Source organism: Centruroides vittatus, unplaced genomic scaffold, assembly GCF_030686945.1.
Source record: "Centruroides vittatus isolate TY-2023 unplaced genomic scaffold, ASM3068694v2 contig_301, whole genome shotgun sequence".
Lineage (NCBI taxonomy): Eukaryota > Metazoa > Arthropoda > Arachnida > Scorpiones > Buthidae > Centruroides > Centruroides vittatus.
The window spans coordinates 452,441-468,543 of record NW_027121927.1 but is presented as its reverse complement, the minus strand read 5'-3'; the positions used below and the strand labels follow the sequence as shown (position 1 = coordinate 468,543).

Genomic DNA, 16,103 nt, shown 5'->3' with positions numbered 1-16,103 from the left:
GGTTATTGTATTTATGAATGTTTTGTACTTTGTATAATACTGTTTGTTTTGTTCTTTTTTAATTTACCATACATTTCTTTGTAATTTTGTTTATTTTCATTACTGTACAATAGGTAAAAAATCTTGTACTAAATAAATTAATTAAATAAATTAAACAAGAGAATAAAGGAGTATTTTAGTTCTGTTAATAAAAACAAGAATTTGACAAATACTTCTTTGGCCTAATGGACTTTATAATAAGATGTTATAGTACAATAGAGAATTGATTATCTAACACAATATGGAACTGAGTTGTTCGAATAACTGATTTTTCGGATAACTGATCATTTAAGAAAAAATATATTAAACACAAAACTGTACTATATATATATATATTTTGAATCACATGTCTTACAAATTCATACCTTACATAAAGTAGTACATTAAAGTAGGCCTTTAGTTTAGGTTGGCAGGGCGAGAGAGAGTGCCACAATATCACAGCACTAGTGGAAATTTAAATTTGCCAATTCGAACACTTTCAGTTAACCAATGTTTTGGTTGATCGGTATTCAGATAATTGATGCTCTACTGTACATTGAAATACTCTCATAATTATTAGTGTAATATTGTAGCACACAACTGGAGAAAATGATGATACAAGTAAAATCCAACATTTGAAATTCCAGCAAGAGGTTTTATTAGAATGAAGAGATGTTTATACTCTAATAAAACTTCTTGTCAGAATTTCGAATGTTAGACTTTTTTATTACACTAGTAAAAATAAAATCCAAGTTATTAGAGCAAATATCTAGACATTTAGTACTATGTTTATATAATGATATGTTTAAAGATATGATTGAGCTGTGTAAAATTTGGAAAGCATTATTAGATACAAGTAATTTCCTCCCTCTATACCAATATTTTCACTAAATTTGATTAATTAGAAATATCTTCTCTTTGTTTATTACTTCATTTCTATTTTTGACTAGCAGATAAGCCCGGCGTTGCTTGGGCAAAATGTAACGATAGCAAAAATTAAGATTATTACATTATAGCCAATCTTACATGTTTTCACAGAATTCAAGAATTAGTTCCCCCTGTTTCCAACTAATTAGAAAATGTTTAGATGGATATAAAAATATGTTTGATTTCCTGCAAAAATGCAAAAAGCTACATCTGCGCCTGTAAATCTTGCATGTTGTTTTCTCTTAACACTTCCCCCGTGGGGGAAGTGTTAACAATCTCTCCCCACAGAGGATATTTTGAAAAATCCCTTCTTAGTGTACATTCTCTTAATGTACCCTATTAAAATGCAATCAAAATCATAAAAAACTGCATCTAAAATAGTATAATAAAAGCCAAGTTCTTCACAGTAAGCCTTAATCCTGTCCCTCTCCCTGCGGGGGGAATTTCGACATCTATATAATAGTAGGTAAAAACACGCATGTATTCAAATGCAATGTTGTGTCAAAATTTCAAAGCAATTGATGAAGAACTTTTGAAGATTTAGAATTTTGAACAAACAAACATTTACATTTTTAGTTATATAGAAGATAGAAGATTACTTTCATCTCTGCTCATTGTAAATTATCATTTTTAAGTTTATGGAGTCACAAAGTATTTATCCTATTTAGAATCTTTGATGTAACTATACTTTACCAAGGGACTAAGTTTACATTCCCTTGTTTTGTTATAAAAATTTTGTTTCACATATATGTTTTGCTATATGAAAATGCTTGGATTTCTATTTCTTGCAATATAGTATCAAGATTTACTCAATCTGAAGATAAAAGAATACTATTTTATATTTGAAAAAATTTATTATTTTAATATACTTACACCTTCAGAAGTATCATTTTCATTCACAAGTTCTACTTCAAACAAATCAACACTACTATAATAAGGCTTTAGCATATCTTGAAACTATAATACAGAATTATAAAACATTTACTGATTAATAAATCAATTATTATTATTAAAGAACTGTCATACTTTTATATGATATTAAAAAGTGCAATCTTATATCTTTTTGTCAAATGTCCACATCCAAAATTCACATAGGCATAAGCAATTTAATGAATTTAAAACAATTCATTAATAAACTTATTAACAGACAAATAGCACATTTTGTTAGAATGTTGTTTCTTATTTATAATTTAGAATTAATTAAAAGTCTTTTAGTTTTTAATAAAATGAATTTTAAACTTTAAAAAATTCAAAAATAGATAAATCAGAACCACACACCAGGATGTATATAACAAAAACATTGGTCTCAATTGAACCTTTAACTGGTGCATAATATGTTTAATCTTATAAATCAAACGTTTTCATAACCCCTTCTGGGTTCTTCCTCAGGTAAATCAGCTGGCTCTTTGAAAACAAATGCAAATATGAAATTATTTGAACAAAATCAAACTACGGAAATTTCAAATGTGCAATACGTCTGCGTATCCATTCACACGACATGTTTAAATATGTTCTAACTTAACCATCAATGCCCAATACAGTTGTCAATGACAAGTCAGAATTCCAAATTATATGTGCACGTGTAGGAGATGTATTATCCATAATATATGCTAAGATTAAACATATTACACACTGGTTAAAGGTTCAAGCGAATCCAATTTTTTTTGTCAAAAATCGATTATTATTAATAGATACATTTTATAAACTAACTGTGTAAACAATTATGATTTACAATTATTTTATGCAAAAATTGCATTCTGATTTCAAAAAAGGAAAAAAGCACTCAGTTGAGTCTTGAACCAACAACCTCACATATATGAGTCAGGAACAATGCTGTTGAAACACATATTCAAGAAAATTGTTCACAAATCATACTCATAAGTCATTTTTTTTTAAACATTTGAGAATTGTACTTTATTCCTTTGTCTAATAAAGATTCATATCAAGATTTATTCACAAAAGCAATATTATTGAAATCCCTGGGAACCATGTTGTAAGGTCTCCATTTTACTGGAAACTAGATAAAATTCAAATTTCTCTACTATATCTGGATGTATCCAAACAGGAAATGTAAAAAATATAAATGTGCAAAATAAAATATAAAAATTCTTTGTACTGTCACAAAAGTTTGTGATGTGATAATAAAGCAGAATAAGAATCAAAGACTGCAAATAATTCTTATAAGTTTTGACCTTCAGTGGAATTCACTAAAATTTTAGTACATTATAGTTCTTGACTAACTGATCAAAAGTCTCAATAGGCAAGAAGCTTGACAGTGACATTTTTTCTAGAACTATTTGAAAATGAGACTTTTTATTATAATTATTTAGGTAATTATCCAAATCAGTCTTTTTGATTTTGACATTGAAAGATTTAAAAAAAAAACTATTTTAATAACTAAATCTGTCTTAGTACACATAAGTCTTATGTGTACTAAGACAGACTTAGTTATTAAATCTAAAATTGTAAAAACTGTAAAAATTAAAATTAGTTCATTTGTTATGGTTGAGCAAGGTTTAAATAACTGTTTAAGAACTCAGTTTTTAGGTATAGCAACAAAATAAAATTGATCAACAACACTGCTGTATTCTTTACATTTCTATTAGACACACCCTATACATTAAGTCAACATTTCACTGTTAATAGTTTTAAAATTCTTATCAACAGTATGTCTTTATTTAAATTGTAAGAGAAAAATTTTAATTAATACAATTTTTGAATAATTGGAAGAACTACATGCTTTTACTGTATGTATGAAACATCCCAAAGACTTGTATCAACACAGTTTTTCTCAAACTTCACCTTCCAGTAGAAACAACCTTAATAAAAAAAAGCTTTTGGCAGACTCCCACAGTAAAATTTAATTAAAATATATATAAAGTATGTACGTCATAAACACACACAAACACCCATACGTACAAAAAACCCCTAAATTTTTTTTGCGTTTCCCAATGTTTCAAGGTCTCAAGTCCAAAAATGTAAAAATCTGGGAGGTCATTTTTTGACTAATCGCCGTACTTTCTCTCTGTTGTATATAACAGCCAGGAAAGTAAAAAGTGGTTTCATTTATATATATATATATATATTTCAGAATTTTATAATTTATTTTAAAAACCAAAAACATTGTTATTTGAATCACTAAATTAGTACAGTTGAAATGACAAATAATGATCTCTCTATTTCTCTATTTGCACTGATCACCAAGACCCAAGTAAATAAGAATTTTTACTTTTGATAAGATGTTTTTCCATTGATTTGACTTTTTCAATACAAAATGCATTTCAGTCAAATTACTTGTTTGACTCTCCTTAGTTTAAATTTAAAAGATAATATTTAAAATAATTTATATCAATATAACATCTTTCCTCTATGCACTTCAATATCTCCACTCTGGTCTCTCTGCCCATTATCAACATTTAAAACATAATTGCTAATAATTTACAATAGTAGTTATTATTGTAAAACTATGAGAGATGGCTTCTTTAAATTATTTGAACATCAAATTAGTGCAGTTCAGATGACAAATAATGATCTCTCTCAATTGCACTAATTTAGTGATTCAAATAATTTAAAACCACCCCTCATAGTTTTACAATAATACCTACTATTGTAAATTATTAACAAAAACATTCTTTATTGTTGCTTACTTGGGAAACCAAGATTACATAAGAAAAAATAGAAACATTTTTGTTCTGGATTAGATATTTCTCTTTTTTTTCTTTACATAATCTTGGTTTTCTGAGTAAGCAACAATATAGGATATTTTTTTGTTAATATGAAACCATATGTTCGGAACTTAGTTTATATTAAAAATAAATCAATTATTTATTTTATGTACTTACCATTGGTCTAAGATCAGGATGATATAAAATATGTCCATTATTAGTGATTACAAAAGAGTATCCATTCACTCCTAACTAAAGAAAAAATAATAATTAATAACAGAGCATTTTACTTAATACTACTTGTTAATATATATTTGAAAACTACTTATGGAACTTAATTCTAAAATAAAACATAGATATATGTATGATGAAATCTTATTTTTTAAACATTAATATTTTTAAAAGATTTCCCCCCTCCATCTTCAGATGAACAGTATTTTTCTAAAACTATTCAAATGTTTTGATCTTCCATATATGTATGGAAGATCAAAACATTAAAATCATATTACTAAGTGCTTGTATTTCAAATATTTCACTAGATATATTGGACATGGCAAGCAAGCAAGATACAACTAGTATTTGTAATGCAATTTTTACTTTATTAAATTTCACTAGATAGATGACATCAAGAAACTCATGACAATCTTTATTGATGTAGTTAGCTTGGGCGAGCAGTTTGAGCAGTAATATGTCACAAATGAAAGTATATAAGTGGTTTATTCTTGAGTAAAGAAAAAAAATATGATAAAAGTACAAATAAAAAAGAAAAGTGTAATAAAGAAATTAAATTAAACTAAAATAAATAAATAAAGTAAAGTAAACTAAACTAAACTAAAAAATAAGAAATAAAATAATAATAAAATAAAATCAGTTCAGATTTAAACGAGAAAAATTGGAGTGGCTTGTTAAAAGCAGCTGTGTTTGAGATTTTGTCCAGTCTCAACCAAGGGAACTGTCTCTCAAACATAATGTCGGTGAGTTGCTTGACACAGCTAAAAAACATATATTTGAAATAGTTACATAAAAGTTGAAAATTTCCGATGGATGAGAGGAATGAGTTGAGTGTAACTGCTGACATGTTGACAAAAGGAAATGACATTTCCTTTAAATCGTTAAAGGCCTGGGCATGCAATTACAGCAGAGGCAATCAAAGAGCTAGGTAATGTGGTGCCATCTAGTGAGGATGAGGGACTAAATCTGGTTCCTTTTTCTTAGAACTCAGATAACTTTTCCATAGTTCCATAGTTCCAGATAACTTTCCACTTTTCCATAGTTCTGAAATTCACGAAACTCTGGAAAAATATCAAGCAACTGTGTGGCTTTATACTCCAAAACACAGCACCCAAAAATGTCAAAATACTTTGTTGTTATTAATCTTCAAAGACAAAAGTCAACACTCATTTTTTGAATATATCTTTTCTTAAGGTTAATTATATTTTCCAAAAAGTAATTTATGCACATGTCAAGGTTCTACTGAGCATTTTGACATCAAAATCATCAAAATCTTATGTGGGAATTTTTTTTAAAAAACCAAAGAAAGTTGCAAACATTACCCCAGTAGCCTGTGCTTCCCCCAGGCAAAAATTTCAATCCAAGAAAGCATAGAATTATAAGGCAATAATAAAATACATTTAAGACAATAATAAAATAATTTATGTATTTTATTATTGTCTTAAATTTTGTTTTCTTAAAAGCTTCTGCTAAAATAAAAAGTTCCTTTGTTCCAAAGACACTTTTAGCAGAAACTTATAAAAACTCTTGCTGTTTACAATATTATAAATTATAAATGTGCATTTATGCAAGAGATATTTGATTGTCTAGCTGTAATATATAATTCATTTATAAATTATAATGCTTATAATATTTTATATTTATTTGAATTTATTTAATATTTCAGAATATAATTATATGACTTGAAAGATTAATTAAATTAAATATGGTATAATCTTAAAATAAAATAAACCTCACTTCTGTCTCATTAAAGAGTTTTATTTCAAGACTGCCTATTAGTTATTTTTTCTAAATCTTCTATCAAAAGTGAAGACAGATATACAAACTTCATTTAAAACTATTTAAAATCTTTAAATATGTTGTGCATATGTTCTTCAGTATGGAGGATGTTCAAAACATGCATTCCATACTGTAGAATTCCACTTTCTACATCATAGAAAATGTTTTAAACTCCCCTAGGACTTTGTTCTGTGTTTTTATTACTGTATACCTACATATAGGTGATTTAATTTTAAATTTACAATTTATAATTTACTTTTGTAACATCTTACCAATACACATGTTCACACTTCAAATTACTTTGAATCTTTGTATTTAAATGTATTCAATTGTTTCTTCTGTTTTCTTTATGGAATACCTGATGATGTTTGTTACAAATAGATAAAAAACATTTGTATAAATAAATATTTTTATTCCTTTTATTGGGTTTTTGGTATTTGGTGTGTGTAATTTTATTCCAAACAACTAGTTATTGTTGTGGTAAATATTTTACAAATAGTTATGGTGTGTTTTCATATAGCTAACTAAATGCTGATTGTTCAACTATATTTTACATCATAACTTCAAATTTACATTGTTTCTGGAGAAACACATTGTTTATCCATCAACAAACAGCATTATTGACAACTTATTAGATTCTTTGACCAATGCTAAATGATTCAACAAATCATAAAACTGACAAGTCCAGAAGATACAAAAACACTAATAGAAGTCATTCCAGTTAAATGAAAACTAACTGACATGCAAAAACATGCCTATAGAGTAATTATGACAATTTTCTTTTGTCTTCACAATAATTACATATAACAATAATTTCATAATTATAATTATATTAATATTTACTAAATAATTTAGAATATTCTGGAAGAAAAGAATCAGCCCAGAGCAAGACTTATTACATATAGTTCAAACCGGAAGATGGTTAGTTAAATTAGCAAAAAACATTTCTTTTTGAAATTAAATGTCAGATTGAAAAGTTTTTTGGTTTTTATGTTAAACAAATACAGCAATTCACAACAAAAAACTGGTTGCAGCTGACAAAAAATTCACACAAAAACAAGTAAAAAATAAAAAAAATCCAGTTATGAAATACTAATACAGTATCAAGTACCTGTTTTTTTGTGTGTGTTTGTGTTATTTTCTGTAAATAAATACAATTTAGACTTTTAAAAGGATTGCTTTTTGTTAAGTACTTTTGTTATTTCAGGTAAGAAAGCATATATTTTGGAACAAGGAAAAACATTTATCCTTACATTCTCCAAAATTTGATATCCTTTTTACATATACTTATCCTTTCTGTTTTTAAGGAAACCAAACTTTGTTTAAAATTTTTTTAATTGAAAACATTTTCAGCTTATTAAATTTAAAAGCATTTATTAAATTTATTAAAAATTACATAGTAAATACTTCCAATTTACCTTAAATGGAGAAGCTAATTTTATTATTTCTCTAACTGGAACATCTGTGCCAATTACACCTAAAAGATCTGCTACACGAACCTATTAAAATAAAATATTTCTTTAAGTATTTAATATTATATATTGAATATTTAAGATTATGCTTTATTATAAGTAATATAATATGAAAAATAAAATTATATATATATATATATATATATATATAATATATATATATATATATATAATTTTATTTTATATATATCCATCAAAGTTTTTGCATAATATATATTTTAATTTTAAAGCCTTCTACTGGTTATATATTAAATTAACTAGTTTGAGATTTTTATTTAGAATAAACATTGGTAAATTCATGATAAAATTAATTATTCTTTAATTATCAGACATATTTAGTAAATCGAAATGTTAACTGTACTGTTAAAGAGAGCATACTTTAAAGATAACAATATTGCTTTTTGTAATTATGAATATATCTTAGTTTTCTATGGGTATATTCCTTATTTTGCATATAGGTGGTTATTTTGTGATATCATGGGTAAGTTCGTGATGTCACAAATTTATGACAGATACTCAGGCTATGTTCAACTAACATTATGTATAAGTTATACATATTACTATTTTACCTCTCTAATTGACGATAATTAATTATTGCTAGTCCTTGTGTTTGAAATGTCTAGAATTTCACAGTGAAAGCTAAGAATGTTGTCCAAATAGCTAAGGAAATTTAAACACAATACAATAAAAAAAATAATAACTATGTGTTTATCTCCAGTTCTAAGTTTATTGAAATATCAAAGAATAATTCACTTACCATCAATATTTTGTTTGTAAATTTAAGATAAAATTAGTCTCCTAAAACACTTCTACAAATTTCCAGTTTTCTTCTTCTTACAATAGGAAACTTTCTACTAACAGTTATAAAGTAACAGTTTACTCAAACAAACAAAATTTTCAAATTTAATATTCAATGCTAACTGTGAGCAAAATTTCAAATATCTTCTTATATTACTTATTTGATGAAGATGAATTTAAAAAGTATCATGAAATTACCAATGTTTACCTACTGATTTTACAATTATTATTTAAAAACAAAATGAAAAAATTGTTTTATTTACAATAAAAACTTAAGTTCCATGCTTTTGTATATACTGTACATAAATATATTTTTTGACCTACATACTTTGGACTACTATCCTCATAATATTAGAATTTAAATTTTACTAACTTAAATTATATTTAAACATACCAATATGAATTTACATGACAATTAATGTTATTTAAATTGTAAGGTATATTTTAATAACAAAAGTGCTTTATTTTAAGCACTATTTATTATATATTGGCATGCACTTTTCAATCTTAGATCAGAACTATAAGAACCAAAAGCAATATTATTACTAACTAAAACCAACCTAAAAGAAATATTACTAGTAAGAATAAAATATAGAAAAGAGAAAAATGCTATTTCTTCTTTAGACTCTAATATTTCATCTCTGTCTGCTTCAAAAAAACTATGATAAAATGTCAGAGTCTAAGAAAAAAAGAGAATATTTTCTTTTCTATAATTTGCATTTTTTTTCTCAATATTAAATCTATAAAATTTAAACACACCCATATATAGACTACATAGGCTCTACACACACATATATATATATAGTCTAAATAAATAAATATATTTATTTATTTATTTAAGAAAATCAAAAATATTGTCAATAAGTGAAACATATACAGGAATTAAAGCATTTTTGTTATCAAATTAGACAAGAATGATGGAACTAAGAACCGAATGAAGACGATTATTATTATTTAAGAATACCTAAAATCAATATTTATTAATCTCATTTTAAATGTTTTAACATTTCAAAAAACTTTAATGTAATAACTGTTAAGAAATTTATAATTAAATACAGCTCCAACTCAGAAAGAATACCAAGCTAATCATAAATACAATCATTCTTTCAAGAAATTTTTTAGTCATTTGTGTTTTATTATGCTTAGCACACAAAAAATGTTATATTTAGATATTCTAAACCTAATTCAGAGAAATATCTAAATATACTATGTAAAATTTTCCAAGCATTTCATTCTTTTTCCTTTTCTGGTTTCAGGTGTTTTGTTAAATTGTTTAAAATGTTTTAATAAAAGATTCTTACATCTTAAATAAATGTTTGAAAAATTTGTGTTTAGACAGACTTTTTATTTAACTAAAAAATAGAAAGAAATTTGTTTAAAATATTTTTAGTTACTAAGATACATGTTATAAACAGTCTTAATTTAAATATTGAGGTTTACCAATATTTTATTAGTAGAAGGCTTTGAATATTAATTTTTATTAACAATAAAGAACAATAGCATAATATATGTAAAAAGTTTGTCAGTCATGTATAAAACTATATTAATTATAAATTACAAATATGGAAATATATTATTAATTACAAGTAAATACTAAACAAATTAAAATAAACCTTAATATTTAATCAATCATTTTTTAATGAATGATAAACTTTCTGTATATTATACTATTTACACATAAACATAATTTATTTATATACTATAAATTCATATATTTTTTTATTAGCCATTTTTTAAAGTACTGATTATTTTAATATGAAAATTTTTATATTAGGCTCTTTGATATAAAATATTTTATATTAAAAATTCATATTTAAAATTTTGAATATAAATTTCAAATTAAATAAATTCACTAATATACATTACATTACTTAAAATTACTTTATAATATTTTTAACATTTGCAAATATAAAATATTTTTATTCTTATGAACAAATATCTATTTTAATTAAATTTTTTAAAAAGTGGAATGAAAGTTTTATCTTTACTGAAATAAACTTTCAAAATAATGTATGAAGAGAAAATTGTAAATTAGTCAGCCTCAATCACTTTGTAAGTAGAGAGTGTAAATGTTGGGTGTATTAAATTTTAAAAGATACAAATAAAAATAAATTTTGTTTTTATTGAAACCTTTTAAAATCAATTAGTCATGAATTCATGTTATCATTTCAGTGTATTATTTTATTTATATTATACAATTAATAGTAAATCAGCATTAAATTATTATTATTATTATAGTGCTGATTAATGCTTAAGTATGTTAATATTTATTTTCTAAAATACTATAAAATGCTGAAATCTATGATGAAAACATTCTGGAACCAAATTAAAAACTTTTTCTCAATATTAAATGTATAAAATTTAAACACACCATATATAGACTGCATAGGCTATATATATATATATATATATTTATTTATTTATTTAAGAAAATAAAAAATATTGCCAATAAGTGAAACATATACAGGAATTAAAGCATTTTTGTTATCGAATTAAACAAGAATGATAGAACTAATAACTGAATGAAGACAATTATTACTTAAGAACTATTATTATTATTTAATACTTCAAAATCTTAATGTTTTAAAATTCTAAAACTGATAAGTTGATGTTTTAATATTACAGATGAAGTCTTAAATTATAATTTTCTTTCTTACTCTATTCCTATTACATCATCAAACAAAAAATCTCTGGTTTGAGGAACAAATAATTTATTTCACCTAGCATTTTTGAATGCTTTTACATTTATTACCAGAATATATAGTTAAAGTTTAACTTCTTTGAAATGATTTGTATTATTTTCACCAAAAAATATTAGACAAAACAGATGATTAATACAGTTTAAGACTATACAACAACAAGTCTTTCGATTTCCTTTTTCACACCTCAGGAAAATAACAGTCTTATGACAAAGTCAACCTTTCATTAGAGGCTGTTCATCTGCTTCAGTATGCAAAATGTCAACCTTCTTCCTGTTTTTGTCTCTTTTTTATTTTTGTAATATAGTTAGGTTCCAACTGCAAAGAGACTGCTTTCATTTCAGCATGAGAATAATTGGTATTATTCAACCTGAAAAAACATTACTTTTGGATGATAATTATCTGAGATCACATGATAATTCTATTTCCATGTGACAGACATGCAACAGCTGTAGTATGTCATGCTACGTGATGACTAACTGACCACTAATATATTAAAATTTTTAAAATGAGCTATTATTTCATAAATATTCAATATTTTAAAATAAAATCTTTAAAAGAGCAAATAGGAAATGGTCAACTCTCTTACAAACATATGCAGACTTCTAGATTGTTCAGTAGCTTGGTATTGCTTGTTGTAAATGTAGGCTAAAAATGTCAATTGCGTAAGTCCAAACAATCTAATGAATTTACTTAAAATTTAAGATGTCCATAGTATTCATCATAGACACTATTTTAAACTTCATCTAAAAATTTCATTCAGTTCATTGGTTGTGGAGATATAAATGACCAAAGTTGGCACTGTACAGTACATTAACACATAGGACAGAGTTTTACTTTAGCACACTATTGCACACTATGATATGCAATAACTTGTAGGATTTTATAAAATAAAAGCAATAAAAGTAAGTATTTGGTGAATCTTTAGTCTTTCGTAAAAAAGATACATACCACAGCAGGCCTTATTCTAAGGTGTTTTTCTTACTGCACAAATATCAGTTTTGTTTTGGCCAAGCTGATAAATCCTAGCATTAATAAACTATTCTAAAATAAATAAATGGAAAATAAGAACAATAACACAAATCTTATATCTGTAAAATTATTTACTAATTTCAATCACCATTCAATTTTAATCATCAGACATGCCCAGTATGCACTGTGTGCCTGCATATGATGTAATTTACTATATAATAAGTGCACTGTGATTATGCATTATAGTTTAAATAATAATATTGATGTTGCAGCTGCATAAAAATATTTATTGTATATATTCAATACAAATGGTAAATCCTACCAATATTCCTTCCATAGGTCTTTTTTCTTGGGCTGAAAAATATACAGTAAAACTTGAGTAAACTGGAATTGTAGGGCACCAAATACTTTTTCCAGTTTGAAATGTTTCTGTTTCAAACAGATTCTTTTTTAACATAAAAAATCACACCATTCTAAATAATTTTTTCTGTTTAAACTGGTATCTTCTTTTATTCAGGTTCCATTTTCAATGGGTTCTATCATGTACTATGCAATTTGAATAAATATTTTAACCTTAACATAACTAGAAGAAAAAAACACTTATAAAACCCAGAATCAGACAATTAATTACTGCACAAATATGGGATTCCTACTGCAGAATTTGAAATCTCCATTACACATTTTGTGTCAATTGCATATTACAATATGCTCTGTACTACACAGTTTGACATAGGTGGAAAATAGATGAAAAGTGCTTACAATACCCAAGCAGAAAAATCTGTCAGTATGGAATATGTCCATCTCAAACTGCAATGTAACACTTACAATATCATGGCAAGCTCATCACTGACTGGCTCAATGTGACTTTTTCTAGCTATTGTGTTTGTCCTTAAGTTTTGGACATTTGTGTATATTTATCTGATTGTGAAAATTTTAAGTATGTGATTAAACTTTTTATATTTTCTAAAAAGAATTTTCACTCTATATATTTAGTTTGTATAGTAGTTTTGGTTTTTATTTGACTTAATAATGCTTTTACATGATGGATTTTGTTTTTACATGATTTTTATTATATATTAAGTCCTATTTTTTCCTCTTTCATATATTCTATATGAAGTATGACTGCAAAGTTTGACATAATTCCTGTTCCTAAAATAATTTTTTTTACTGTAGTATTAAATGGCACATGCTCTCTAAAAGTAATATACACTTGGGTAGATGGATGGTGTAGGCATAGCAGACAGAGTGGACAGAATCACATCAGTGTGCATACACTTAGCCGAACTGCAGTGGTGAATCAAGCAGATTTCAGAGAAAAAAAAAAGGGGAAAGCATTCAGACAAGGTATTTTTTCAGTATAAATAATATACATGAAAGATTAGTGCCTATTATTAAAAGAAAATGATGTAAACCAGCAGTTGCCAACTGATGGTCCACGACAAAATTTTGGTGGTCCATGGAAAAATCTGGACATTGATCAACTCAAGGTTATGCAAAGTATTACAAAAAAAAATGCAAGATTCTTGGTTGCTTTTTCTCACTCATTGGGGAATTTTTATTTGAATCTAAAACCAAACACTTAATGACTGTTATCAATACATAATAATGTCAATAAATCAATAAATAATCAACAATAAATAATTCTGTGAGTGTGATTGTCATCCTTTGTGGAAACGAGCCAAGAATCCATAAACTTATTTCATACAAGCAGCAACAAACTTCACACTAATTTGTTATAATTAAACAAGTAAATTTCATATTAATAAATGTTTATTATTCTATATTTTATCATTTAAAAAAAATTTATGATAATGGTCCACGGGATTCAAAATTGTGAGTTTAATTAGTCCATGAGGTCAGAAAGGTTGGCGACTGTTGTTGTAAATCTATATTGATTAATTTAATTCTTTGTAGTTTTGCAGTATAAAAATTAAAGTTGAGTCTGCAATAGTAACAGTGATACATACAAATTACAGTGTCATCCTTCAAAACAAGAAAAAAAAAACGCAATTTCTGTTAATGAGTGGAGTGCCAGGAATTTCAACAGCTGGTCATCTGGGTTAGTGACTTTGTCAATTCGAGGTGGATGGGCAGAAATGTTGCCTTCTCAAGAATGTGAGCTGGATTTCTTCCTGTATGACTCACTCTCTCCATCTAACCACCTGCCTACTGTGCTCACAACTATAACTTATAATGCTGGTGAAGTTTTCCTATATCCACTGTACCACCTAAGTGTGCACTTATCTTAAAACTGCTACTAAAATAGTTAGAATAGACATTTATCTCAAACAAACACAAGTTTCAACAAAGTTTATTGTATGATTAGCAATTTGCTAATCATACAATACATTCAAATTCCCTTGGTAAGTTTTTCTGTCATGTTATGATTTCAGAGTTAGCACAAATTTTACATTAAATTCAAAAAATCAATGACTGAAACATACAAAAATGCTGAGAGAAATGTATGGAGATATTACTTTATGATGATTAATATTTAACTAGCAAAAACAGATTTTTTATACTAAGGATTTCATAAAGAATTCTCCCAGAAGGCCAAACAGTAAATAAATTTTACATAGATGTGAAGGATTGTTCTGAAGTGCATCCACTATGTTCCACCTGAAAATCATAAGAATTTGTCTTGATTTTTCTGTATGAAATGCATAAATATATTCACCAGTAATTTAACTGTCATGCAGTTTTTGGAAAAAAGTGGTTGTGTTGCTCCAATACCCCTTATTTGACAGATCTGGCTCAACTGATTTCTTGTCTTTGCCTAAACTAAAATTAAAGTTAAACGTTTAACATTTTTAAGACATGTAAACTAACCAAATAGCATAATACATAAATTAAAGACAATCCCAAAAGATGTTCAAATGGCTTTAAATTGTTATACAATAATTTTAAAGAATGTGTGAGTCAGAGAGAAGATTAATTTTCTGAAATATAAACAAAAAAAGTATGAATAAGAAAAGTTAAAACTTTGTTTTTATTTAAAAATAAGTAGGAATTTGTAAGCTAATCTATGAAATCAACAGAGACTTTATAAGACTTCCAGTAAAGTTGAATTCACTTTAGTCAAGTTTTTTTTTATAACCTGGTAATATCTATATAATGTTTACTTTCAAATTGAAAACTTTAAATTTATTATTTAATTATTAAATTCAACAGAGTCATCCTTTAGTAAAAAAATTAAAATCATTTTAACATTTTTCCAAAAGCATGATATATTTTTGATGACTGTAATCAAGGATAATTAGCATATGGAGCTTATAGTTTAAAATAATAATAATCAATAAAATTTATTGCTATTTTTATATATTTTATACAAAGTATAATATTATATTACACTTGATATAAATTTTCATCATAGAATTTCAAAGCAAATGAAATAACATATAAATGTAAATTCAATTTTCTCAAGTTTGTTCAGAAAATTATTTTAGCTTTAATATGGATAAAATTAAAATTTGCTAAATATTGATATTTGTTCATACTTAGTTAGGTCTAATTTCAACAACTTTTTAGTAATTATATAAAAT

General features: G+C 25.7%; 1 protein-coding gene across 1 annotated transcript in view; it reads right to left on the bottom strand.

The window, feature by feature from the left end:
- The window catches only part of LOC136972708 (voltage-dependent calcium channel subunit alpha-2/delta-3-like), a 185,847-nt gene that overhangs the window by 25,848 nt on the left and 143,896 nt on the right, over positions 1 to 16,103 (bottom strand). Inside the window, exons 18-20 of the mRNA XM_067267315.1 lie at positions 8,039 to 8,119; positions 4,788 to 4,862; positions 1,819 to 1,902 (exon numbers count right to left, since the gene is read on the bottom strand). Coding sequence (XP_067123416.1) covers positions 1,819 to 1,902; positions 4,788 to 4,862; positions 8,039 to 8,119 — 240 coding nt within the window. The remainder of the gene's footprint in view (positions 1 to 1,818; positions 1,903 to 4,787; positions 4,863 to 8,038; positions 8,120 to 16,103) is intronic.